The sequence below is a fragment of the Mustela lutreola genome, chromosome 11 (genome assembly GCF_030435805.1).
Source record: "Mustela lutreola isolate mMusLut2 chromosome 11, mMusLut2.pri, whole genome shotgun sequence".
In the NCBI taxonomy this organism is placed as follows: domain Eukaryota; kingdom Metazoa; phylum Chordata; class Mammalia; order Carnivora; family Mustelidae; genus Mustela; species Mustela lutreola.
In genome coordinates, this window is record NC_081300.1 from 83,670,496 (window position 1) to 83,697,300 (window position 26,805).

Sequence of the window (26,805 nt, forward strand, 5' to 3'; positions counted from 1 at the left end):
TATAGGTACATTCACACTGTCCACGTTCTTGTGCAACCAGCACCACAATCCATCCCCAAAACTTTTCGTCTTCCCCAGCTGAATCTCTGTCCCCATTAAACACCAACTCTCCCTTTCCCGAGCCCCTGACAACTTGCCCTTCTTCTTTCTATCCCTGTGAATTTGACTATTTTATTCCCCCTCACATAGGTGGACTCCCACAGTATTTGTCTTTTCAGGTCAGAAAAGACCTGCTTTCATTCTGCTTATTTCATTAAGCAGAATATCTTCAAAATTCATCACGTTGTGGCATGTGTGAGATTCTCCTCTTTTTTCAAGGCTGTTTAATATTCCATTGTATGTATACACCGCACTTTACCCATTCATCTATCGATGGACACTTGGGCTGTTGTGATACTGTGACATGGATCAAGAGACAAAATTTTTTTCCCCACATTTTCCTATGTGGATGTGTCATAATCTATATACTCATTCCTCTTCTGATGATTGTTTCTGGTTTGGCTGCAAACAGCACCAGAAGGGACTATAGCAAAATGGCTGGGCATGGGGACTCAGCAGGCAGGTGGCTTTGCCAGCGTCTAGGTTAGACACGTCCTGTGTGACCTTGCGTCACTCTGGGCATGACTGTCCTCATCTGTAAAATGGGGTTAGCAACAGCAAAGGTGATATAAGGTAATCAATGCAGAGCACAAACATGGCACTTGGCACACGGCCAGCTAACAATGCCTATCAGCCATTGTTCAAATGGTAAGTCATTGCCTACTCATGTCTGTCCCTGCAATGAACTGCCAGCTGCACAATTCTGAGTGAGAGCACAGAGGACTTAACATTTTGAAAGCTATCACATAGTACCTTCTCCAGAGTCGCAGTGGTCACTGTTCCGTCACGGGGAAGAGGTGTGGAGCTCCAGACATTCCTTGAGGAGAGGATGTGATGCAAACAGAATTCAGGGAAGATTATCAGGCTGCAGAGTCATTTCCTTCCGTGAGGTTCCCCTCAGAGTCAAGGGTGATCCATCGACCTTCCCTTCATCCCTGAAAGTGAGAGGATAATGCCCATAAATGTCCCTTTCCCTCCATCCTCTGATACTCCTCTGTATTCCCATCTCCCATGAATACTTTGGGGGCTGTTCATGTTTCTGATTGGGGGGTTGGTTCTTGAGGTTAGAGAGTCCCACTTATTTGCAATTCCTTCTAATTGAATACCACCCTTTATTCAGTGGAGAGCGGAGTGGACATGTCACCCTCCCACCCCCAGCTAGCCTTTCATGACATTTGTTATTTGTAGCATTTCTCATTATGTGCAAGATAGCTATGTTACACACACACACACGTGTGTGTGTGTGTGTGTGTGTGTGTGTGCACGCCTTTTTAAATGTCGGCCCCTCTGGGGCACCTGGGTATCTCAGTGGGTTAAGCCTCTGCTCAGGTCATGATCTCAGGGTCCTGGGATTGAGCCCTGCATCGGGCTCTCTGTTCAGCAGGGAGCCTGCTTCCCCCCCCCCCACCGCCTGCCTCTCTGCCTACTTGTGATCTCTCTCTCTCTCTGTCAAATAAATAAATAAATAAATAAATGTCTGACACACACACCACACACCCCCCCCCCCCACTTTCCAGCAGACTATGAGCACCACGGGAAGGAGCCTTAGTCTGCTTGGCTCACCTTAGAAATCCCAGCAGTACCTTGGACTTGCTATGTGAGGCAGGAACTCAATATGTATTTGTTGAATAAATGAAACAGAGGGTTCCAGTAACATCGGTGGCAGTATTAAAGGTGGAGTTGTTTTTGTTTTTTTTTTTTTTGGATGGTGAAATACACCTAACATAAATTTATCATCCTAATCATTTGCAAGCGTGCAATTCTGTTGTATGAAATACGTTCACAGTTGTGAACCAGCACCACCATCCTTCTCCAGGACCGTTTCATCTTCTCACACTGAAGCCCTGGCCCCATTAAACCCTAATCCCCTGTTCCTCCTTCCCCAGGCCCTGGCCACCGCTGTTCTATTTTGTGCCTATGAAATTGACAACTCCAAGCATCTCAAACGTGGAATCATACAGTATTTGTCATTCTGGCGTATTTCACTTAGCATGACGTTTTCAAGGTTCGTCCCTGTTGTAGCTCACATTGGTACTTCCTTCTTGTCTAAGACTACAGAGTGTCCCCTCGTGTGGATGGACCACTTTTTTTATTATCTTTCCATTCAGCTACTGATAAGTGGGACTCTCTAACCTCAAGAACCATTGCTCCCATCTTTGGGGCTATCATGAGTAACACTGCAGTGAACAGGGGTGTACATTCACAAGGGTGTGTGACCATCACCTCTCTCCCTGGTTCCAGAGAATTTTCATCACTCCTAAAGGAAACCCTGCACCATTAGGAAGACACTTTCCACCCCCACCCCCACCCCCCCGCCCCAGGCCCTGGCAACCACAACTCTGCTTTCTGTCTTGTCTCTGTGCATTTGCTTGTTCTGGAAACTTCACCTAAATGGAATCCTACAACATGCAACCTTTTGTGTCTGGCTTCTTTCACTCAATATCAAGGGCCTTCTGTGTTGTAGCAGGTGTCAGCGGCTAGAGGACTCCCATGCAGTGGTGTGCTCCAGACCATTCATACCAGCTCTAAGAGCAGATTGATTGATTGTTAAATGTTTGGAATTTTTGGAGCCCATTATTTAACCATTGGCAGGTTGAAATTGGTCACATATACACTCTGGATATTGTCCTATGTTATACACCTTCATGGTTTGGGGGGTTTTCACTGAGATTCCATTTATAGGCATACCACTGGCTTGGGAACATGCCCATGATCTCCATCAGCAGGCCCCCTAAAGCTGCCTCGGATAAATATATGATCAACATGGGGCAGGACGACAGCAGAATGGTCCGTCTGATGCCCTAAATCAGTCCCCAGATGAACAAAAGTGGCACCACCTGGGAATGTGTCAGAAATGCAAAATCTCAGTTCCTGGCTAGGACCTTCTGAATCAGACCTTCTGGGAGTGGGGCCCAGACACCGGTGCTGTGACCAGCCTTGTGGGGGTTCTAAGGCTGCAACCAGATCAAAACCCCTGCACCAATGTGATGACCTGCAGAGCTGTCAGCCAGGCTGGGATGAAGCTGTGCCTTTTGATTCCTGCTCGAGAACACACCGTTTCCCACTGTCTGGCAAAGTCTCCTACCTCAGCCAGCTCAGTTCAGGCCTCACATTCATTCCCCAGACACAGGTGAATTCTGGGTAGAGAAAGTGATGCCCAGTGATTAGGACCAGGGCTCTAATAGGAAAGCCAACCAGGTTGGTCCTCAGTCCCTTCAAGCTGTGTGACCTTGGATGAGTGCATTAACCTCTCTAAGCACTTGTTTCCTCATCTATAAAATGAGGACAAATAACAATATCTAGTTCATAGGTGACTTGTCTGGGTAACAGGAGAGAACATGAAAGGCTTATAGCATAGCTCTGTGCATATAACAAGTGCTCAATTAAAATTGATGTATGGTTTGAGAGCTATTAACTTGGGACTTTGAGGAAGGGGAATTCAATGTTTGTATGCTGCTTAAGATTTGTCTGCCTAATCACTCTGGAGGGGCTGGTTTGTAGCAGATGTCATTGATGTCTGTCCCAGATCCCCTTTACTGGGCTGGTGCATCTCCCAGGGGCCTCCAGGGTTGGCTGCTAATAGCTCACAGCTGCCATTGGCTTTAGAAAATTGTCCTTAGCCCAGAGGAGCTGCCTTACCTGGGGACAACCTGGGAGGTTAAGCCCTCCACACCTGGGGCAGACATACCAAGGCCTGACCCAGACTGTGGGTTCTGGGCTCCCAGACCTCTGGGTAGGACCTTCTCAGTGGCATAACTCACATTCCAGAGCTCCACATCAGATCAGATTCTCCCAGAAACCATCTCCCTATTTAGCTTGCCCCCGACCTTGTCCCCGCCTGGCCCAGCCACCCTCACTTCCCAAGGGAAGTACATCCTTAACGAATCATTGCACAAGAATCCCCAACCCATTTTTGCCAAAAGGGAAGACTTTATCCTAAAATTCATTTGGAATCTCAAGGGACCCAGAATAGCCAAAGCAGTCTTGAGAAAGAAGAACAAAACTAGAGGCCTCACACTTTGTGACTTCAAACCTGTGATTAGAACTGACTACAGTGGCCACAAGAAAGACAGAGACCAATGGAGAGAATGGAGAGCTCAGAAATAAATGCTCACATATGCTGCCAAGTGATTTTTGACAAGCATGCCAAGACCATTCGATGGGGGTGAAGGACAGTCTTTTCAACAACTGGTGCCGGGAAATCTGGAATATCCACCTGCAAAATAATGAAGTTGGACCCTCACCTTATACCATATACAAAAGTCAACTCAAAATAGAAAGACCTAACCCTATGAAAAGCTCTTAGAAGAAAATACAAGGAAAAAGACTCATGGTATTGGAGTTGTCTGGACTACATCACAATAAAAAACTTGTGTGCATCAAAGGACACAGTCAACAGGGTTGAAAGGTCACCGGCAGAATGGGAGAAAATATTTGTAAGTCAATTCTCAGATAAGGGATTGATATCCAGAATAAACCAACAACAGAAATCCCCAAACATCCTGATTTAAAAATGGATATAAGACTTGAACAGACATTTAGTTCAAAGAAGATATACAAATGACCAGTAAACACATGAAAAGATGCTCAGTTTTAGGGAAATTCAAATCAATACCACAATGAGATCCTTTTCCATACCCATTAGAGTGGATTTTTTAAAATAAACATATATTTTTTATCCCCAGGGGTACAGGTCTGTGAATCACCAGGTTTACACACTTCACAGCACTCACCATAACACATACCCTCCCCAATTTCCATAACCCCACCCCCCTCATTAGAGTGGATTTTATCCAAAAAATGAAACATAGTAATATCGGCAAGGATGTAGAAGCATTGGGACCTTCCTTCACTGGTGATGGAAATGTAAACTGGTGCAGCTGCCTAGGAAAAGAATATGCAGGCTCCTCAAAAAATTAAACACAGAATTATCATATGATCCAGCAATTCCAACTCTGGGTATAGAACCAGAAGAAGTGGAAGCAGGGATTCAATAGATACTCGCACACCCACACTCATAACATTATTCACAACAGCCAAAATGCAGAAGCATCCCAGGTGTCCACCGGTGCATAAATGGTTTAAAAATTATGGCATATCCATACAATGGAATATTATTTAATCTTAAAAAGGGAAGGACATTCTGACGCTTGCTACAACATGAATTAGCCTTGAGGATATTATTCTAAGTGAAAGAAACCAGTCACAAAAGCACCAGTACTGTATGATTCCACTTACACTGAGGAACCTAGAATAGGTAAATTCATAAACAGAAGGTCGAATGGTGATTAGCAGGGCCTGGAGGGAGAGGGGAATGGGGAGTTAGTGCTGGGTGTGTAGGGTTTCAGCTAGGGACAATGCCTTAAATATCTCAAAATAAAATATTTCTTTCTTTTTTTCCCCCATTTTTTCCATTTTTCAAAAATTAACATATACTGTAGTATTTGTTTCAGGGGTACCAGTTTGTGAATCATCTGTCTTACACAATACACAACACTCACCATAGCACATACCCTCCCCAATGTCCATAACCCAGCCACCCCATCCTTCCCACCTCCTTCTCCTCCAGAAACCCTCAGTTTGCTTCCTGAGGTTAAGAGTCTCTTATGGTTGTGGTGCAAAAAACAATGAATACTGTTATGCTGAAAATAAATAAATTAATTTTTTTTAAAAAAAGAGTCTCTTATGGTTTGTCTCCCTCTGTTTTCATCTTGTTTAATTTTTCCCTCCCTTCCCCAATGATCCTCTGTCTTGTTTCTCAAATTCCTCAAATTGGTGAGATCATATGATAATTGTATTTCTCTGATTGACAAAATAAGATATTTTTATGGAATAAAAATTAGAGTATGTAGGGAGTGACAGAAGGTTTTGGAGGAGGAGTATCCTGACTTTGGCTGGGAATATAAGGGTTTGATCTGACAGGCATCAGGTGGAACCCTGGATCCATGTCCCTTGAGCTGCGTGACTGGGGGTGAGTTATGAGACGTCTAGGGCCTCAGTTTTCTTGTCTGAAAAGGGGTGGTCATAATCCCAACCTCAGCAGATCAAGTGCATGGAAAACAGCAGCTAGCACAGAGCTGGAACATGAGCTCGATGCTTCTGGACCGTGTTGCTGATGCTCGAGGGGATGGAGTGTTAGCTCTAGGCTTCAGTGGGACCCCACCACCTACAAACTCCGGGCTCTGTGCTCTGTGCTATGTTCTAGCCCAAGGTGAGCTTGATGGCTCTAGTTTTCCAGACACAGGCTTGTTAGTGAGTGGGGGTACAGGTATTTACAAAATGGCTGTGATTTCTTCTGTTTTTCTCCTCTCCAAGTGCACCAGCAAGCTATGTTTCCCATGCTTCTGCAATTTGGTTTACTCTTTCTATGTCAGAACCCCAGTTATTCTTTGGTGAAATACATGGAAGAATGCAAGTTAATTAATAATAATAATAGTAATAATAATAATACTTCAACAGATAAATGGATAAAGAAGATGTGGTCCATATATATAATGGAATATTACTCAGCCATCAGAAAGGATGAATACCCAACTTTTGCATCAACATGGGTGGGACTGAAGGAGATTATGCTGAGTGAATTAAGTTAAGCAGAGAAAGTCAATTACCATATGGTTTCACTTACTTGTGGAATTAAGGAATAACATGAAGGACATTAGGAGAAGGAAAAGAAAAGTGAAGTGGGTGGACGTCGGACGGGGAGACAAACCATGGGAGGCTTGTTTCTCAGACTCCGAGAAACAAACTGAGGATTTTAGAGGGGATGGGGGGGGATGGGTGATCCTGGTGATGGGTATTAAGGACATGTATTGCATGGAGCACTGGGTGATATACGTAAACAATGAATCTTGGAACACTACATCAAAAACTAATGACGTATTGTATGGTGACTAACATAACACAATTAATTTGGTGAGTGCTGTGAAGTGTGTAAACCTGGTGATTCACAGACCTGTACCCCTGGGGATAAAAATATATGTTTATAAAAAATAAAAATATAAAAAAAATAAATTAATTAATTAATTTTAAAAATAAAAAATAATAGCACTATGTTTTACTTAGACATTTCTCCTCTTTTACTTTGTTTTATTTTATTAACATATAATGCATTATTTGCTTCAGGGATACAGGTCTGTGAATCATCAGTCTTACACAATTCATAGCACTCGCCATAGCACATACCCTCCCCAATGTCCGTCATCCAACCACTCTATCCCTCACCCCCTCCTCCCAGCAACCCTCAGTTTGTTTCCTCAGATTAAAAGTCTCTTATGGTTTGTCTTCCTCCCCAGTCCCATCTTGTTTCATTTTTTTCCCTCCCTTCCCCCAACTATTGCCCACCCTGCCTCTCAAATCCCTCATTATTGGAGATATCATATGATAGTTGGCTTTCTCTGACCAACTTTTTTCGCTTAGTATAATACCCTTTAGTGCCACCCACATCATTGCAAATGGCAAGATTTCAGTTTTTTGATGGCTGCATAGTATTCCATCTTCTTTACCCGTTCATCTGTTGATGGACATCTAGGTTCTTTCCATAGTTTGGCTATTGTGGACATTGCTACTATAAACATTTGGGTCCATGTGTCCCTTCGGATCAGTACATTTGTATCTTTAGGGTAAATATCCAGTAATGTGATTGCTGGGTCATAGGGTAGCTCTATTTTCAACTTTTTGAGGACCCTCCATACTGTTTTTGAGAATGATTGCATCAGCTTGCATTCCCACCAACAGTGCAGGAGGGTTCCCCTTTTTCTGCATCCTCGCCAACATCTGTCATTGCCTGACTTGTTAATTTTGGCCATTCTGACTGGTGTGAGGTGGTATCTCACTGTGGTTTTGGTCTGTATATCCCTGATGCTGAGTGATGTAGAGCACTTTTTCACGTGTCTATTGGCCATTTGGATGTCTTCTTTGCAAAAATGTGTGTTCATGTCTTCTGCCCATTTCTTGATTGGATTATTTGTTCTTTGGATGTTGAGTTTGATAAGTTCTTTACAGATTTTGGATACTATGTCATTTCTGAATATCTTCTCCCATTCTGTTGGTTGTCTTTGGTTTTGTTTGCTTTGCTGTGCAAAAGTTTTTGATCTTGATTAAGTCCCAATAGTTTATTTTTGCCTTTTTTTGCTGTCTTCTGCTCCTCTCTCTCTTTCTTCTTCTGAGATCCCAATTATTCTAATATTGTTTCATCTTATGGTATCACTTATCTTTCAAATTCTCCCCTCATGGTCCAGTAGTTGTTTGTCTGTCTTATTCTCAGCTTCTTTATTTTCCATAATTTGGCCTTCTATATCACTAATTCTTTCTTCTGCCTCATTTATCCTAGCAGTAGGAGCCTCCATTTTATATTGCACCTTATTAATAGGTTTTTAAATTTCAACTTGGTTAGATTTTAGTTCTTTTATTTCTCCAGGAAGGGATTTTATTTCTCCAGAAAAGGATTCTCTAGTATCTTCCATGCTTTTTTTGAGCCCAGCTAGCACCTTGATAATCGTCATTCTGAAATATGGTTCTGACATATTACCAATGTCCGTATTGATTAGGTCCCTAGCCATTGGTACTGCCTCTTGTTCTTTTTTCTTTCTTTTTTTTTTTTTGAGGTGAGTTTTTCCACTGTGTCGTTTTATCCAGCTAAGAATAGATGAATGAGAGAACAAAATACTAAAAAGGTAGCAACGACCCCAGAAAAATATACACTAACCAAATTGGAAGAGCTCTGAAACCAGGGAGAAAAGGAAAGAGAAAGAAGGAAGGAAGGAAGGAAGGAAGGAAAGAAAGAAATATACACATATATACATATGTATATATATTAGACTGGTGAATAGAACATAGCTACACACTTGATTCTGGGTGTATTCTGGTCTGTTAGAAGAAACTGCCTCCCAAAATTTTAAAGAAAGAAAAAATTTTATATATATATATATATATATATATATATATATATATATATTTTATATATATATATATATAAAATAAGGGTAAACATGATGAAGGGATGGAATATGACTGTAAAGATGAAGATTAAAAAAGATTATAAACAAATTGATTAGATAAGTAGTTGGTTGAAAAAAGAAACAAAGAAGAAGAAAGAATGTGATCAGTCTGGAGACTAGAACACAGCCATGCACTAGAGTTAGGGTATATTTTGAAATGTTAGAAGAAACTGTATCCCAAAATTTTAAAGAAAGAAAAACCTACATGTATACAAAAAACAAGGTTAAGTATAATGAAGAGATAGAATATAACTATAACAATGAAAATTTTAAAAGATTTTTTAAAGGTATCAATAAGATAAAATACTTTAAAAAGGTTAAAATAGGAAAGAGGAAAAAATTTTAAAATAGAATAAGAAAAAACATTTTTATTTTTTAAAGATTTTTTTTGTTTATTTGACAGACAGAAATCACAAGTAGGCACAGAGGCAGGCAGAGAGAGTGGGGCGGGGGGGCGGAATGCAAGCTCCTTTCCGAGCAGAGAGCACGATGAGGGGCTCGATCTTAAAACCCTGGGATCATGACCTGAGCTGAAGGCAGAGGTTTTAACCCACTGAGCCCACCCAGGTGCCCCAAGGAAAAAAAAAAATTTTTAAACTTAACTTTGAAAGACTAAATGATCATGGGAGGAAAAGCCATGGATTCTGTATGTTGCTTTCCCCTAACTCTGGAGTTCCGCAGTTCTTCTTGATCCGTGAACTTGGTCTTGGCTGGATGTTCTTGCTGATCTTCTGGGGAAGGGTCTGTTGCAGGAATTCTCAAATGTCTTTGTCCGCTGGCGGAATTGTACCACCCTTGCTAGGGGCCAGGCTAAGCAATGCGCTGAGTTCACTCTCTCGGGAGGTTTTGTTCCCTGAATGTTTTTCATTCCGCTTTGGAGGACGGAAATGAAGATGGCGGCCTCCCAATATCAGGCCTGGAGTAGGGGAGAGCTCAGGGTGCCACTTCTCAGTGCACTCTCAGAGAAAAGCCGTCAATCCTTCCCATCTCCCTGGTTTCTGGCCACACTCCGAGCTCACCTGGCCTGTGACTGAGCTTTTCTATTGCCCACGGTCCCGTTTAGAGTCTCCAAAACCAGCAGATAACTGCCATGCGCTCCCACACCACTCCTCCCAGAGAAGGAAGGTGAGTCTCCTCAGATCTGCCTTTTGCGGGGTCACTGCTCAAAGAGCAGCTGCCCGACTGTGCCTTGGGTCATGGTTTAAGTTAACCCGGATCTGAGAGCTCCTCCTCAGCTCCGTCTCTACAGCCAGCTACCCCGCTCCGATACCTGGGGGCTCTGCCACACTCAGGCAACCCTAGTCTTTCTGTGACCCCACAAATCCTGATACCACATTGTCCCTGCAAGGGCTCCACTCCCCTAACCCCCCTCCCCCCTCCCACCCCCCATCCCCCCTTAGCCTCTGGAGTGACGTTCCTCAGGGGAGAAGACTTCTAGAAGTTCCAGTTTTGTGGTCAGCTGCTCCGCTGCTTGCCGGGAGCTGGCCCCTCCCCCCGCTCTCTATTTTCCCGTGTATTGCCTCACTTCTTCATATGTCCTATCTTCCAGAAAGCAGTTGCTTTTCTGCTCCTAGAATTGCTGCTCTTCTTCTCTTCCAGCTCCTGTTGAGTTTATAGGTGCTCAGAATGGTTCCATAACTGTCTAGCTGAATTCCTGGGACCCAACAATACCCAGGTCACCTACTCCTCAGCCATCTTGCCCCTCCCATCCTCTCACCTTGTTAAAACATTGCCCAAATTTGCCTCCTAGCCATTCATGCCTGTGACCTCCCAGATTTCTTTTGTCAAAGCCTTGATAGGAATGGGCATTACTCATTTGATATCACTCTCTGGAGGTGTTTAGTGGCTCAGTCAGTTAAGTGTCTGCCTTTGGCTCAGGTCATGATCTCAGGGTCCTGGGATCAAGCCCTGCATGGGGCTCCTGGCTCAGTGGGGAGCCTGCTTCTCCCTCTCCTTCTGTGTGTGTGCTCTCTTGCTCTCTCTCTAGCACTTACTCTCTCTCAAGTAAATAAATAAAATGTATTTTTAAAAAATATCACTCACTCCTGTGATGGGAGGAACAGGTCTATCTTGTCTCTGTTTTAGCCCCAAAACCCAGCACGGGGATGGCAGGCAGCAGGGGTTCTGTGTTTGAGAGTGAGGGAGTTGGAAGGAACACAGGTACTTTCACTGTTGAGCCCTAGATGAAGAGATTGCTGCTCAGAGAAACCAAGGTTTGTCCAGAGTAACAGCATAATTTGAAGTAATGTATTGCAAAGTGGAGTCTATGGGTCTCAAACTCAAAAGCCTACAAGGTCAGACAAATGGCTAAGTGCCAAGTAAGAGGAAAAAGGAGCACACATCAGGCTAAGTGTCAAGAGACCCTCAGGGCTAGAGATAATTTGGATAGGAAGAGACTGATCAACCACGGTACATCCTGTCTATAGGGAGGACAGATCTAGCCACATGGCTCCCTTATAGGAATGTGGGCCCCTGATGACAAGATACTCTACTCTTTTTTTTTTTTTAAAGTATACTCTACTCTTTTTTTTTTTTTTTAAAGTAATCTCTCCACACAATGTGGGGCTTGAACTCACAACCTTGAGATCAAGAGTCACATGCTCTACCAACTGAGCCAGCCTGGTGTTCCAGATACTCTACCTTTTAAAGAGACATGAGAAATCTGGCTTTTTACATTAGTTTTCTCAATTTAAAAATATGGGTATCCACTTTAAGTTAAAAAAAAAAATTTTTTTTGTGGGCATACTGTAACCCCTAGGTGACCAAATTTTTACCTTTGTTCCATACAGAGAGATAAATCTAAATTCTGAAAATGTGATTCCTAACAGTATTTACATCTAGAACAATTATGTCCTCTTTCATATTGCCTAAAATGTAAGTAGGGTCCCCCTGGAATTGTGCAGTGCCCAACTTACGCAAACGTATGTGGCAGCCCTGATATGTAACTCTTGAAGCTGTCACACCCCCCACCAGTCCAACTCAATAGAAATGCCAACACCTCTTGCCCCATGTCCACTCTATTCTCTGGACCGTGAGAAAAACCTTTCACCTGTCTTGGGCTCAAGAGCTGTGCAGCAGGGCCATCGAAGGGAAGTTCTAGTTATCATGACCAGATTTTCTCTGTCCTCTAGGGTGGTGAAATTCCGTCGCACAGGCGAGAGTGCAAGGTCAGAGGATGACGCGGCTTCAGGAGAGCACGAGGTCCAGATTGAAGGGGTCCGCGTGGGCCTAGAGGCTGTCGAGCTGGACGATGGGGCAGCTGTGCCCAAGGAGTTTGCCAATCCCACTGACGGTGAGAGCGCTCTGCAATTGGGACATCAGCCTGGACCACTGTCAGGGGCTCTGAGGTGCCAGGGTTACCACCCCAGATCGTGCTCCCAGAAGCATCTAGGGAAGGGACAGGTAGGAGGGGCCAGAGGGCTCAGAGGTGATGCTGGAAGTATGGGCTGACCCTACATGGCTTCCTCCAGCAGATAAGGTTACATCACAATCCCCACCAGTCAGCTTCATTGCATAACACACAGCTGAGGACCACAGCAAAAATGATGGTGATGGTGGTGATGGTGATGATGGTGATAATGTTGATAATGTTGGTGATGGTGATGATGGTGGTAATGGTGATGGTGGTGATGATGATGGTAATGATGGTGGTAGTGGTGGTGCGATGACAGTGATGATGAAGATAATGTTGATGGTGATGGTGCTGATGGTGGTGGTAGTGGTGGTGGTGATGATGGTGATGATGAGGATGGTGGTGATGATGGTGGTGGTGATGGTGATGGTGGTGCTGATGGTGATGATGGTGGTAGTGGTGGTGTGATGACAGTGATGATAATGTTGGTGGTGATGGTGCTGATGGTGGTGCTGGTGGTAGTGGTGGTGGTGATGACAGTGATGATGATGTTAATGTTGATGGTGATGGTGCTGATGGTGGTGGTAGTGGTGGTGGTGATGATGGTGATGATGATGAGGATGGTGGTGATGGTGATGGTGGTGCTGATGGTGATGATGGTGGTGGTGTGATGACAGTGATGATGATAATGTTGGTGGTGATGGTGCTGATGGTGGTGCTGGTGGTAGTGGTGGTGGTGATGACAGTGATGATGATGAGGATGGTGGTGATGGTGATGATGGTGGTGGTGGTGGTGGTGGTGATGATGGTGATGACGATGAAAATGTTGATGCCACTAATGGTGGTGGTGGTGGTGGTGATGATGAGGAAGAGGATGATAGTGAGGATGATGATGGTAGTGGTGATGATGCTGATGATGGCAAGGCTGATGACGACTCTGGTGGTGGTGATGATAGTGTAATGATAATGGTGATGATGACCATGGTGACAGGAACAGCTGACATTGGCTGAGGATTTACTCTGGGCCAGGCACTGTGTGAAGCACTTTACATATAGGACCCATTTAATCTTCACACCAGTTCCAGTTGGAATTAGTACGCTCATCTTCCCCATTTTGCAGAAGAGCAAACTAAAGCACAGAAAGACTCAGCATCTTGTCCAGGGATATATAGATAAAAATGAGTGAAGCTGAGTCTCTATCCAGGCCATCCAACCTCCGAGTGCGTATGCTAACCCATGACCTTGGGTTACTCCGAGTAGAACTAGTCAAACAAGAGACCGGAGGTGGGGCCGTCGGACCTGGTCTGCCCTCACACATGCTGCTGGTTGATGGAAACTTTCCATGCAATTCCAAAAGGTTCCAGATTCCCACCATGAGAAAGAATTAATGTCTTCAACCCAAAGCCTGGTTGGGGTGGGAGGGAGTTCTAAGGAGGCAGTGGCCAGGGAGAGGGCAGACAGTGGGTGGGTGCAGCAGCTTTACTCTCAGGTTTATCTGGACTTAGGTCCTAGAGCCACAGTGTGGCCTCTGGGTGATGCTGGGCAAGTCCATGTCCTCCTCTGCAACCCAGAGCTGGGACTGGTCCTGAAGTAATAGCTGAGACAGGGACTAAATGGGATAGGGTACATCAACGTCTTTGTGCAGTGCCTGGCCCACAGTCAGCAATTAGACACACACCATTAGTTTACGTATTCCCCTTCTTATTACTGATGATTCTCCAGGACTCACTCTGCTTTCTCCTCAGTATTTTTTTGCTGGAGGAAACCAGCCCCTGCTGATATGATAAACACCAGCTCACACTTCGGGAGAAAATGATGATTGATGTGAGAGGCCCATGATTGAAATTCTGCAAAGATGACAGCTCCCAGCAGGGGCTGATGAGAGCCTCAGAAGCAGCTCACAGAAGGGCCATACAGTGTGCCCTTTTAGTATTTTTATTTTGTAATTAAGTTTTTTTGGAAACCCTTATAGATTTCAGAAAGGTTGTAGACATAGCTCCCGCACACCCTCCATGCAGCTTTCCCTGCTGGTACCCCTCACCCGGCCACCACGCGTTTGTCGAAATGGGGGAAAGAACACTGGTACCATGCTGTTGACTAAACCCCAGAATTCATTCAGAATTCACCAGTTTTTTCCAGCAGCGCTGTTGCCGGACACCATCCCGCCTACTAGATTGTGTTCGGTCTTTCCATATTTTCCCAAAACACTTCGTGTATTAATTATATCCTACTTTTTCTGAACACACAAATAACAAATGTTCCTTTGGAAAGCATTGCAACATGAAAGAAAGTTACCCGGTGGGAAAGTGAGTGCCAGCCTCAAAGATGACTCTGTTAACAGTTTGTGGACATTCAATCTTACTTCCCCTGCATGCACATGCACACACATCTCATTTTATCAAGAAGACCGTTTTTTTTTTAATGTTTAGATTCAAGTTTTGTGTGTTTTTTTTAAAGATTTTACCCATTTATTTGGCAGACAGAGATCACAAGTAGGCAGAGAAGCAGGCAGAGAGAGAGAGAGAGGAGGAAGCAGGCTCCTTGATGAGCAGAGAGCCTGATGCGGGGCTCAATCCCAGGACTCTGGGATCATGACCTGAGCCGAAGGCAGAGGCTTTAACCCACTGAGCCACCCAGGTGCCCCTCATGAAGACCGTTCTTAATGACGCCTACCTCTTCCCAGTTACCTTTCGACTTAACGTGGATAGCTTTCCATCTGAGTGCAGGGGCATTTAGCTTTTAAAAAGTCTCTTTCTTTCCCAACTAAGGAAGCAATACACTGTTGAAGAGAGTTGAAATCTCACAGGAGCTCTCCCTTCCTCTCTCCAAAGACAACAAAAATGAAACTGTAAGGTGAAGTTTGGTATACATTCCATGCATCAGCACATACATATATCCATATGCATACATATACACGTAGGCGTGTACATTTCTGAGAAGAGAGTCATACCATACAGGCTGCACAGATTGCTTCGTTTTTAAAAATTAATTAACAATACGTTGGGTACATCTTCCTATATCTGCACATTCCTTTTAACAGGCAGGTCATATTTCGTAATGTGCACATATACATGTGTATATATGATGATGAGACATATAATAATTTATCTAACCAACCCCTGTTGACAGTCTGGGTTTTCCTGTTTTCCCTTTTATAAACAATGTTGCCGTGGACTTTGTAAGCAAGGCATCTCTTCGCATTTGCGGGAATGTTTCTTTAGGATGACATTTCTAGAAATAGCGTGTGCTGCCTTTACTAAGCTTGGCTGTAGACTGCCCCGCCCCAGGCCCCTTCACATGCAGAGAGTTGCGGGATGCCCTCATTCCTTCCTCTGGTCTCCCTCTCTCTTTTCCAGATACTTTCATGGTGGAAGATGCGGTGGAAGCCATTGGGTTTGGAAAATTTCAATGGAAGCTGTCTGTTCTCACCGGCTTGGCTTGGGCAAGTATTCCCAGGAACGGTGACCTCATATTCAGTCCCCGGGAAACCTCATGCTGCTTGAATGACTTCTGGGGGCCACAAGGAAGGACATAGTTCCCTCCACATGGAGGCTTTGCTTGAATCAACAAAAGTTTATGTTGAATGATCCTTGGCGACCATGAAGATCTGCCCTTGGTGGGAGTTTGCGGGTAATTGGCGATTGCCCTCAAGGTGGATTTGAAGCTTCTGGCTAAATTAAGGGGTTCTCAACCATTTGGGACTCAGGGCTGCCATAGGATGATGATGTCATCTTTGGAGCTCCCCCTTGATAAACATGCACCAATAAAAATGTGCCTCCTGCCTCAAGAGGTTCATGATGTCTTGTTAAAATCCCCTAATCTACCTCTAGCAAGGAACACAGCTAGACCTTTAATACAACTGAAACTGACTTTTATGAAAGCTGTAAGATAGTGACCAGATGACCCACTTTTTTTCAACTGGATCTCCAGTTTCCCCACGTCACTGAGCAACCCCCTAATTTTTTTAAATAAATTTTATTTATTTTATATAATTTATTATATAATATAGATAATATAATATTTAAATATATTATATATATTATTTTATATAATAAAATAAATTTTACTTATTTATTAGAGAGAGAGGAGGTGAGAGAGAGCATGAGCGAGGAGAAGGTCAGAGGGGGAAGCAGACTCCCCATGGAGCTGGGAGCCCAATGCGGGACTCGATCCGGGGACTCCAGGATCATGACCTGAGCTGAAAGCAGTCGTCCAACAGACTGAGCCACCCAGGCGTCCTGAGCACCTCCTTAATTTAAAAAGCCACCAGCATTATCCATCACATTCCCACGGCCGTGCGGGTCTACTTTTGGTCTCTCATTTCTGTCTCGTCTCATAAAGATACCATGATATATAATTACTGGGACTTCCTGGTATGTGCTAATATAGTAAAAGGTTGTACTTATTAAATTCACTGACAGTTCTGCCTGAGGTTTATAAACCAAAGATAAACTTGTCTTCCATTGAGTTAAAGAGAAAAGATCATTTTCTCTCTACCTCTACAAAAAGTTTTTCTCAGATTTTAGAAATAGAATGTCTCCCCCACTTCATTTGGGGAATGCCCCTATTGCTTTATTTTTTTTTTAAGATTATTTATTTTATTTATTTATTTGAGAGAGAGAGAGTGTGTGTGTGTGTGTGTGATCATGAACTGGGGGAAGTCTCCTTGCTGAGCAAGGAGCACAACTCAGGGCTCCATCCCAGGACCCTTGGGATCATGACTTGAGCTGAAAGCAGAGGCTTAACTCACTGAGCCACCCAGGCATCCCTGCCCCTATGGTTTGAAAAACAGAAACACACACAGAACATTAACTGCCTATTTGTCCGTTCCCGCATGGTACTCATACTGTTCGAACCTTTCAGTGTTTCGATGTGCAGCAGGGCACTCAGCAGCCAGTAGAAGAGGGGCTTCTGTATGCCCTCTCAGGGGCTGTGGACTTGGTCACAGCCTGCCCCAGCCCTGGGCAGACTCTGGCCTTACGACGTTTGCTTCCTCCCTGCAGATGGCCGATGCCATGGAAATGATGATCCTCAGCATCCTTGCCCCACAGCTGCACTGCGAGTGGAGACTCCCCAGTTGGCAGGTGGCGTTGTTGACCTCGGTAGGCAGCCCTGCAGCTCTCTCCTGGCTTGCGCACACAGTCAGGACCTCCCCCCGGGGCGTTCTGTGGGGGTGTCTCCCTCTTTTTCTGCTGCCAAGGGCTCAGCAGGAAAGAATGAAGCCCTCGTTGGAAATCATGCAATCCCCCCCCCCGTGGGGCCCCACAACCTGGGGTCCCAGACCTTCTGCGCAGTTGCTGGGAAGTTGGAATCCACCTGCTCATAAATCTCATAACCTCACCTGACAGCAAAATGGAGACACCAGCACGAGTGTGATCTGAGGATTGAAACCACTCCATTCCTGACCCATAGTAGATGTTGAATAAATGGTGGGGAGCGCTGCTCCCTGAATGAAGACTCGATGGAAAGTGACGGAGAACCCTCAATATTTGTTAGGGGAGTCCAGTGGCAACCCTCTAAAAGGGTGAGGAATGGCCAGGCTGGAGAAGAGGGTAATAATAATGGTACAAAAGCTAATATTTCTTCAGCTCTTTCTGTGCAAAGGGCTTTACATATATTGCATGCAATCTATGCATAATATGTCTTGTGCTCTTTAATCCTTACAACCCTAGGAAGTAGGTACTATTATTAAATGAGGAAAATGAGGCACAGAGAGGTTAAGTCACTCACGAAGGTCACACAGCCTAGCTACTGGCAGAGTACAGTAATTGTTAGTCAGGAGCTCCTCCCAGGATGCTGTAACTGTTCTAAAATGGGCTTCAGTAACCAGGCCTGCTATTATCAGTAAAACTGTGCAGCCCCATGGGACGAGTTTTATAAACACATACTGCTGCCTTTTGTGGTTTAGTCATCTGGATGTGTGTGTGACCTTGAGCAAGGTGCTTTACGGCACTATTTCATCTCCTGCAAAATGGGTGTGATGACGGCTGTTTCTCTGCAAATGAGCAATGAAAATATACAGTGCCTAGCATGTGGTAGGGTTGTGTGCTTGATACTTCTCTCTGTGTTCCTGATTCTCACTGATACCCCCAAAGCTGTGTTTTTGCAATGTGGAACCTTTCTTGGCTCTGAGAACCATTTTATTTGTAACAAACAAACCATTTACTGAGCACTTACTATGTTCCAGACTCTGCGCTAAGGGTTTGGCATACAAATCTTTTTAGCCTTCTCAACCCTGTGAAAGAGGTGCTCTTATCACTCCCATTTTCGGAGAGGGTGATGACTTGCCCAAACTCACACAGCCCATAAGAGGCAGAGGCAGAATTGAAATCCAGGTCTGTAAGACTCAAGAGTCCCCATTCCCAGCCACTGCCCTGGACTACTTCCTTATGGCATAAAATTTAGACTCATGGGCTGGGTAAAGTTATGAAGTTTCATGGCCAAGCTTCTATGGAAAAGTTAGAGCACGGCAGGAGTTGCTTTACCTCTATAAGGTACATACAGAGGATAAGAGAGACCAACACTATTGTCATAAGAAATACGGTGCACGATTACCGTAATGACTGTGGAATAAAGTAGTGCTCTGCTGTGCCTAGATCTCTCCCTCCAGGGAGGGAAAATGGGACTGCGTGCTGACGGGGAATGCTTAATTCTTCCAGGGTGCAGGGATATCCCTTAGTACATGATTAAGACAAAACTGCACCCAAGACACCAGCCTTCAAACATTTTTGTTCTAGGTTATCTAGAAAAGAATTTTATGAAAACTATGCATGTGCCAGGACTCTCATAGAATTCAAAATTGACATTAACTGTCTTTATTTTATTTTTATAACTTTTTTGACATTACTTCTTCTTATTTTTTTATTTTTTTTAACTTTTATTTATTTAAGTCCTCTCAACACCCAAAGTGGGGCTCAAACTCACAATCCCGAGATCAAGAGTCACACACTCCTCTGACTGACCCACCTGGGTGCCCCAATGTTAAATGTTTTAAATTATACATTGCAGATTCAAAGGTTTCTGGCATATTGACATATTTTAAAAATTGAGTAAACTTTCATGTCACTTTTTAAAATGTACCAAATGGAATTGAAATATTTATCTGATACCCACTGTCCCATTTTAAAATAACATGAATAAGGTCTTCAGAAGTATTTGGAAATTTTGCCTTGTCTTGTTTTCTTCTTGGACTGGCATTTCCATTCCATATCTCTGTGTTTCATCATAGCAATGTTTTACTCTATTCGAAAGCACGCCATTTATCACCTGTCAGAATTTTCCGGGGCAGAATACATAAATTTTAAATTATTGCTTTTAATTTTCTGAGCTCATAAGGCTCTCCAGTGTTGACATTTTTCTCTTGCATTGAGTTATCATGATAGTTTTTAGTAATATGCAATAGATCAAAATGAGAAAGAATTACTTTGATAGATAATGGTTAAACACAAGTGAGTTTTTATCAGGAATCTACCTTGTAATGAGTGGCGTGCAGCATCCAATTACATCCCATATTCTTGGATGAGGACTTTCTATTAAAGTGAGATGGGGCTTAGCATCAATTCCTTCCTATTTTTCATTTTTACTTCATTTCATGTAAAAAATGAGGGGGAACTGAAGGAGTTTTGTAATAGCTCAAAAAAATAGTGCCACTTATTATTTTTTCACCAACTTCCAAGTTATATGCTGAAGAGCACACAGCAACTGCTTATGAAAGATTATTTTTAGGGATCTAATTTGCTGACAGCTTGATTAAGCTCTCTTTCAATTCAGTTAAAAATACTAAAAAGGAATTGGAAGCATGATGACTTGCACAATGATTTGTGACTTGTCATTGGTGTCCCTTTGGAGGTGTCCTAGAAGGTTTAACCTCGAAGCATTGCCCTGAGAGGTGGAGGCACTGAGAAGCAGGAGGGGGTAATTGAGAAAGGAAGAGGGCAGGAAATAGGCATGACCTTTAGCTTGTCCTCAGGAAAGAGTTTATATGGAAGTTGAGGACTTGGAAATTAATTCCTTTAAAATTAGCCATGTCTGGTTGGAGCACCTGCCTCTGCGTCACCCCGGTTTACAGCCAGCTGCCCCACGATATGCCTGTGGTTTGGGGAGACAGCACCAGGCAGTGCCTTCACCTCTTTGAGCCTCAGTTGCCTTATCTGAAAAATGGGGATGATGATAATGGCACTTAGCTCATAGGGCCACCGTGAACATTAGGTAGGATGTGAGTACAAAACATTTAGCGCACTGTCCTGCACTTGGAGAGGACAAGAAGAGGACACAGGGATGAAAGCTCCACTCAGTCTTCCTGGGTTTCAGACCTGGCTCTTCCCCAGCCCCCCTGGGGTACTGAACAGATTTCTTAACCCTTTGAGCCTCAGGCTCCCCATCTATAAAATGGGTATGACAATTCAAACCTCATTGACTCTGATCTATAATTAAGAAGTTAACAGTGAATTGCGGGGCACACCGTGAGTATTTTTTCTCTTAGAAATAACTTACGGTTCTCATCCCAACCTTTCTGTCTTCTGTTTCTCGCACCCTCCAAACTCTGACTTTGATCTTGTCTTAGCAACAGGGCAAGACCTTTCTTCGGTATGGTGAGAAATTGGCAAGAGTCTAGTTCTATGGTTATCCTGCCTGATTCCAGCCCAGGTTTTACTGTTTACACCTGTGTGACCCTGGCCAGGGGACATCCCCTCTGTGAGTCTCCATTTCCTTGTCAGTCCTGGGGGCTTAATGATATCACCCACCCCCACAGGATCTTTGTGAGGCTTATCCAATAACAGGAAGCACACAGAACAGCATTTGCACCTTCATGGGATCCCAGCCAGTGTCAGCTCTGTGGTGTTCCTGGGCTGTGATAGCACAGTTTCACGTCATTGTTCTTTTTTCTGCGATGCTCCGTGTCACTGTCTAACACACCCTGTCTTTCCATCCACAGGTAGTCTTTGTGGGCATGATGTCCAGCTCCACGCTCTGGGGAAACATCTCAGACCAGTACGGCAGGAAAACGGTAAGGTGACCTCACCTAAGTGCATGTCCTCTGGGTTCTCTTCATGCGGCAAAATGGTGCTGCTTAGCATTTGGGAGCCCCGATTAGCTCTGTCAAAATGCAATGAGAAGACATTGCTCTGAGGCTGTGGACTCTTGAAATCACACGTGCCTAGTGGGGCCCAAGCATGTATGTTTCAGAATGCAGAAGATTCTATCGGCCCTTCCTGGTCCCCTTGGCACTCACCATTCCCTTACATGAGACTGGGGGCAGTCAGGAGGGCCCACTGTGGGAACCTGTCTGCCTTCCCCAGCCCTCCTGGGATCACCACCTAAATAAACTGTTTGTACTAGAATTCTTGTGTCAGGGTCTGCTTTGGGGGAAGCCCAGCCTCAGAGACGACATGAAATGGATTTTTAAAGAAGGAAGAAGGAGGAAACTTACAGGTCTGGCATCACATTGAGCTCTTACTGTTTTCTTTGTCACTTCGTGGTCCCCTTTGTATTTTATGCTGCTCTTGCTTTGCTAGGCTGCCCCTGGGTTTTTTGAATGCTTCAGCAGGTGAAGCTACAGTCCTCCAAACTATAAACTTGGGCCTTATGGGAGAAAAGATCTCTGGAGATCTAGGCAAGCTCTACTTGGTTAAGTACCCTGCTCAGGACTAATTGTGCAATACTGGGTGATCACATGCCCTGACTGCTTTATCGTTCTCTTTTCTGGACTCCCCTCCTCTGTCTGCAGTTTCTCTGAGGCAGGATGGTGTAGCTGTTTACATGCTGGGGCTCTGGAATCAGGTGGGTCTGGGTACAGTTGTGACCCTGCCACCTCTGGCTGTGTGACCTCGGACAAGTGAATTGACCTCTCTGAGCGTCAGTTTCCTCTTCTGTATAAAGAAAAAAATAAGAGAGTCTACAGTGGAGGGTTCACTGAGAGCCTAGGTGTGAACAGCTTTGCACAATGTGAGGCACAGCTTAGACACAGGACACATGTGAGCTGGCATTGCGATGATAGCATTTCTGACAAGTTCCTAGGGAATGCTGATGCTGTTGGTCTGGGGCCATACTTTGAGAACTGACTTAGTCTAGTGTAGAGATCTAAACAAACTTGGAATTTTGTTAGGAAGGAAGAAAGGAGGTATGGATGCTGAGGGGTAACAGGTGGGGCCCACTGTAACCAGCATGCCATGGACTGATAATAACACAGTGCCTTGTATGGCAGGCCCTGTACCAAGCATGATACATGCATTAGCTCACCCAAACCACGGTACTGTTGTCAATCTGGTTCTACAGAAGGGGAAACTGAGGCACGGGGTGTGGGCACCTTGCCCAAGTCACACGGTTTTTATGTCACAGAGCCAGGTCTCACTCCTTCTAAGTCTAAACTCTTGCCTTAACCATGATGCTACTGGCTTGAATCCATAGATGCTCAACCAATGTATGTTGGTTCAATGGATGGATGGATGGATGGATGGATAGTTGAACAGTGCAGTCCTGCTGCAGCCCCTCCCACTGTGGCTGGACAGGAAACACATGGGCCAGCAGGCACCTGGGTGCCGTTGTCTTATACAACCACCAAGAAGTACCTGGGGCCAGGATCAGAGGTGACCAGGCTGGGAAACCAGCTACAGCCATTGTAGCACAGGGGCTCTCGGTTGGTTTTAGAGGCTGGGGAGGTCAGTTGGGAAGACCTCTCCAGGCCTCCCAAGGAGACTAGAACCTGGATGACTCTGGTTTTCAGGCCACAGTTCTCTAAACTCTGCCCATACATCTCTTCCTACCCACTTCCTTTTTCTGGAGGGTGTAAGTCATTGCTTCAGCCACTTTCTGGTTGGAAGATAGAGCAGAGCCAAGGCTGGAGGGAGGGAGGGAGGAGAGCAGGAAAGGCAGAAGACAGAAAGGAAGGAAAGAAGGAAAGAAGGGAGGGAGGGAGGGAAAACCCCTCTTAAAATGAAGCAGAGCGATTCTTGGGTGGCTTGAGCATTGAAAACTATAAATATGTGACTGAGGCTGGAACTAACATTAGCCTTCGCAGTTTTAAAATAATCGAAGGAGAAAGCTCTTCTGAAGTCTTCACGTGGTCTCTTCCTGTTCAGACTGGGCACGGGGTGGACGACTTGTCCCTCCGTCTCTGGCTAAAAACAATTTTTATTTACTTATTCTTGAGGCAAACATCCATCTGCACACACAAAATATTCAGGAGTCCGTAACAAGGAACTTTACTGTGCCCCAAATCCTCTTACCCCATTGCCGAATCACGAAGCCATGAAGAATACAGGGGGGATTCAGTGAAAACACCTGCATTTGGAGCCTGGGTCTGCCACTGGGAGAGTAAAGCAAGTCACTCTCCCCTCTTGGGGCCTCAGTTATGTCGGGGGAGATTGGATTAGTAATAGTGATAGTAACAGCTACCATTTATTGAGTTCCCGAAACTAAAGGGCAAATGGGTTTGTCCTCCATTGTGTCAGTTCTAATCATTCCATAGGGGATGCCAGACACATGGATTGGAGGAGTGGGAAGGCTCAGTGGGATGGTGCCGTGATCGATCAGTGATGTCTGCCAGGGGCAGGAGGGCGGCCAGGTAAACCCCATAGGGAAGGTGGCTGTGCCTGTTTTGCTCCCTGAAGTGGCCCTGGGCTCCTGGCAGAGGACCTGCCTTATAGCAGACACTCCATAACTACCTCTCGAGTGGCTGAGCTCAATAGATGAAAATCAGACCTCCTTGTTGCCACTTTCTGCTGCTCTCTCATCCTCTCCAGACCAGCAAGGGACTTTACTGCTGAGTGTTTTCTGTTTGCCAAGAAGCCCCAAAAGGTTGCTAGCTTATGATTCTGGCATCCCTCAGAAGAGTGTGCTCATTCTGCCACTAAGGTCAGTCATGCATGCCTACCCTGTTCCCAGGAGGGAGCCCTATAGAATGTAGATGTCTTCGTTTTATGAGAAGGAGGAGAAAACTATAGCTCAGATTTTAAAAAGATTCCTAGACGGGTTTTCAGTAACGCCATTTACTGAATTTTGTGAGTTCTGAACACATTTTGGCAACTTCTAGAACAGTAGTTCTCACCGGAGGAGGGAGTGGGCAGATTTTTGTCTCCCCATTCCTCCAAGGGAACACTCAGCAATGTCTGGAGATGTTTTTTGGTTGTCACAATGGAGGGGAGGCATGCTCCTGGCATCTAGTGAGTCAGATTCTGCTCGATTTCCAAAAAGTCCACAGGACTGTCCAAACTGTGAAGGGCACCAGGGTTGAGAAACCAGGCTGCAGAGTGAAGGCACAGGTGATGCCAATTTGCACTATAGTGGAGAGTTTATTCTGTAGCATCTGATTGTGTCACCTGGGACCACTCTACCCTGATTTCCTATTTACCTCCCGGTGCTCATCAGGACAAATACTAACATGCCATCCTTGTGAAAGCAGGAGCTCTGGGGTCAGACTGTTAAGGTTCCTCTGCAGACAGGCTGCATGACCCTGAACAAGTTACTCCACCTCCCTGTCCCTCAGTTCCCTCATCTGTTAGTAGGATAATAATATTCTCCCTTCCACAGGGGTATTCTGGAGTCAAGGGGCCTTGGCACAGAAAGCTCTTGGCCCAGAGGAAGTGATTCATAAATGCCCATTATTGTTTCTATCATTGACCAAGCTCATGACAATAATTGGAAATGCCAGTGTTGAAATGCAGGTGTGCACCTGTGGCTGTTGAGAGACGTAACTGAATGTCCCCCCCGAACTCAGCTGAGCAGTTCGACATTCATCCATTCCCAACAGAGGAAGCCTGAGAGGATGCCTCTGGAGTGGTCCTCTAGCTCTCCCGACGGGAGAGAGGAGAAAGCGCCCCCAGACTGCAGGGCCCCCTCCTCCTTGCATGGAGTTCTGGCCCAACCGCAGGGAGGATGGATCAGGTTCTAATTATATGGCTTCTGTAGAACTCCTCCAGAAACAGAGGGTGAGCTGGGCAGCTGGCGAGCTTTAGCAAGTGCCAAGAATCTCCTCCTAGCTCCTTGATCTACCTCCGCCCAGCTGGGAGGCTTCTGGGAGGGTGTCCGCTGCATGACTTTGCAAGGGACTCACCTAAGAGGTTAGAACGCTGTGGGCCACTTTGATTCCTACAGAAGTTTCTGCACCCTGAAGGCTTATGGCAACCTCACAAAGGAAGGGCAGCTGTGGGTGTGTGGCCTTGCTGGGATGAAAATTCTCCATCCCCTCTGTCGAGTGAGGGAAACTTAAGCAAGTTGTTTCACTGCTCTGAGCCTCAGTTTCTCCATGTGTAAAACTGGGTTGACGAGAGCAATAATAGTTCAGGGGGTTGCAGGGAGGGTTATATGAGAAATGGAGGTAACGTGCTTAGAACAGTATTTACTGATGCGTGGTTAGCCCGTGATCAATGGTAACTATTATTGGCTGCGACTCAAAGAAGAAACATTTCAGAATATGATCAGGTCACTAGCTAGTCCAAAGGCTATAGGTCCCTGTTATCTTTTGCGAGGGAAAAGGAGGTGGCTGGCAGGCAACAGCCTTTTCTCTCAATATTTTGAAGATCCCCAGACCTCCTTGTCCCATGACTGTTTTCCTTGCCCTGGGCATTCCTGGAGGACACCAGGCATGAGTCTTCAGCCTTCCAGAACTGAGCGATGCTTATGATGATGACATCATCAGCTCCTTTTCAAGGCTGCATACCTGGTGCCCAAGAGGTGGCAAGACCCTCAGCTTCTTGGAGCAGAAACTTGAAGTCCTTCCAGGCTACAGGTTGTGAACCAGTGAGCCATGAACTGAACATGGTCTACAGATGTGTTTTATTTAACCCATGCTATGCTGTACAGGATTTTGAATCAACTGCCTCTGCTTCAGAAATGTATTTTGCATAAAAATAAACATTTGTGGCTTTTTTTTTTTTTTTAATTCGGCTATCTGGCAACCCAGGGTCCACATTCTGTGATGGCAACTTTTGGCTAGAGCTGAGTAGAGACTGACAAGACAGGCCGAGTTCTCTTGCAGTCACCTGTACCCACCTGTCCTTGCTGCACGACACTGTCATGTATGTTCTCTGTCAGAGGCAACTGGAGCCATCAAAGCCCCAGGAGGAAGGGAGTGGCTCATTCAGAGTACGGCATTCAGGGTTGGAAGTTCTGACTTCCGGTTTGACTCTGCTGATCCTGGACAAATCACTCAACTATTTTGACCCTCACTGTGCTGATTTGTGAAGTAGGAGTGGAAATAGAAGCTTCTTTCCACAGGAGGCTGTGAGGACCCAGTATAATGATGGGGCAGTGATTTATAAAACAGGAATGAAAGGTCCCTGAAGTCAGAGACTATGGCTGTCATCTTCCCTGCTATAGTCCAAGACAAAGTGCAGTGTTTAGCAAACAGCAGGCACTCAA

General features: G+C 45.0%; 1 protein-coding gene across 1 annotated transcript in view; it reads left to right on the top strand.

Annotated features, from left to right (window-relative positions):
- Window positions 1-26,805, top strand: part of SVOP (SV2 related protein) — a 74,247-nt gene that overhangs the window by 10,599 nt on the left and 36,843 nt on the right. Inside the window, exons 2-5 of the mRNA XM_059140607.1 lie at window positions 12,227-12,387; window positions 15,804-15,889; window positions 17,451-17,549; window positions 21,383-21,454. Coding sequence (XP_058996590.1) covers window positions 12,227-12,387; window positions 15,804-15,889; window positions 17,451-17,549; window positions 21,383-21,454 — 418 coding nt within the window. The remainder of the gene's footprint in view (window positions 1-12,226; window positions 12,388-15,803; window positions 15,890-17,450; window positions 17,550-21,382; window positions 21,455-26,805) is intronic.